The sequence below is a fragment of the Lepidothrix coronata genome, unplaced genomic scaffold, assembly GCF_001604755.1.
Source record: "Lepidothrix coronata isolate B3197 unplaced genomic scaffold, Lepidothrix_coronata-1.0 Scaffold244, whole genome shotgun sequence".
In the NCBI taxonomy this organism is placed as follows: domain Eukaryota; kingdom Metazoa; phylum Chordata; class Aves; order Passeriformes; family Pipridae; genus Lepidothrix; species Lepidothrix coronata.
Genome location: NW_016690424.1, coordinates 1,039,919 through 1,040,985, shown reverse-complemented (window position 1 = coordinate 1,040,985; position 1,067 = coordinate 1,039,919). Strand labels below are relative to the sequence as shown.

At 49.7% G+C, this 1,067-nt stretch overlaps 1 protein-coding gene across 1 annotated transcript in view; it reads right to left on the bottom strand.

Annotated features, from left to right (window-relative positions):
• Positions 1 to 1,067, bottom strand: part of EFCC1 (EF-hand and coiled-coil domain containing 1) — a 56,245-nt gene that overhangs the window by 12,597 nt on the left and 42,581 nt on the right. The window contains exon 5 of the mRNA XM_017834882.1: positions 671 to 842. Coding sequence (XP_017690371.1) covers positions 671 to 842 — 172 coding nt within the window. The remainder of the gene's footprint in view (positions 1 to 670; positions 843 to 1,067) is intronic.

Here is a 1,067-nt window from a genome sequence, read left to right as displayed (position 1 = left end):
GCTGATTTACTCCAAACGATTCCAAAACACTGAGACCCTGAGTCTCAGTCAGCTGGAGGGATGTATTGCAGAGTTGCTGTGCTCCCAGGGAAGCTGGAGGCCTTAGGATGTGAGGAATTCCATGCACAGTTGAGGAATCCCTGGACACTGCCTGCAGGGACTTCTTTACATGTCACCATGCTTTGTGTTTTATCAGTATTTCATACAATTTTCTCCCTTGACTAAATGAGTTTATTTGTGAGGGGAAAAAATTAAAACCAGAATAAAATCCTATTTGTGTCCTACCCAATTTTCAGTAGTCAGTGACAATTTACCCCTGCAATATTCCTTAGAGCAACACAAAGCTTCCTTCTGTGCTGGGGTGCAGCTCTTCTGTCTGCAGGGAAGCAGTCCCAGCCCTCAGGGAACACACCAAAGCAGGTACATCACGGACAGGGTTTGCAGAGCCTGTGCCTGACTGTGCCTGGGGCACATCTCATCCTCCAAAGGCAGCTTCAGGTAGGAACCAAACCACAAATGCAGTGCGAGAGGGAAGCGTGAGAGGTTTGAGCTGATGAACCAGTGGCAAAGTGAGAAACACCAGCAAGAGAGAACAGAATGACCATAATAAATATAGATATACAAAAATTCAGCTACTTAAAGAGACATAAATAACTTTCACACGCATTACCTCTTCCATGTCTGGTTCCAGTTTTTCCCCTCCATGGCCCCTGAGCTCCAGCTGCCCCAGGAGCTGTGGGAGCCTCTCGGGGGGCTCTGCAGGGGCTGTGTCAGTCTCACAGCCAGCAGTGCTGCTGCTCTCCAAGTAAGACATCAGCTTTTTCCAGGTCTTTTCATCACACCTATATGTGCATTAAAAATAGAAGGTTAGTGACACCAATGAAGATGGGGAAGGGCCTTGATTTGAAGCCGTATGAGGACACTGAGGGCCCTTGGTGTGTTCAGCTGGAGCAGAGGAGACTGAGGGGAGACCTCAGTGCAGTTCCAATTCCTGGGCAGGGGCAGAGGAGGGGCAGGGACTGAGCTCTGCTCTGGGGGGACCAGGGACAGCAGCCAGGGAATGGCTG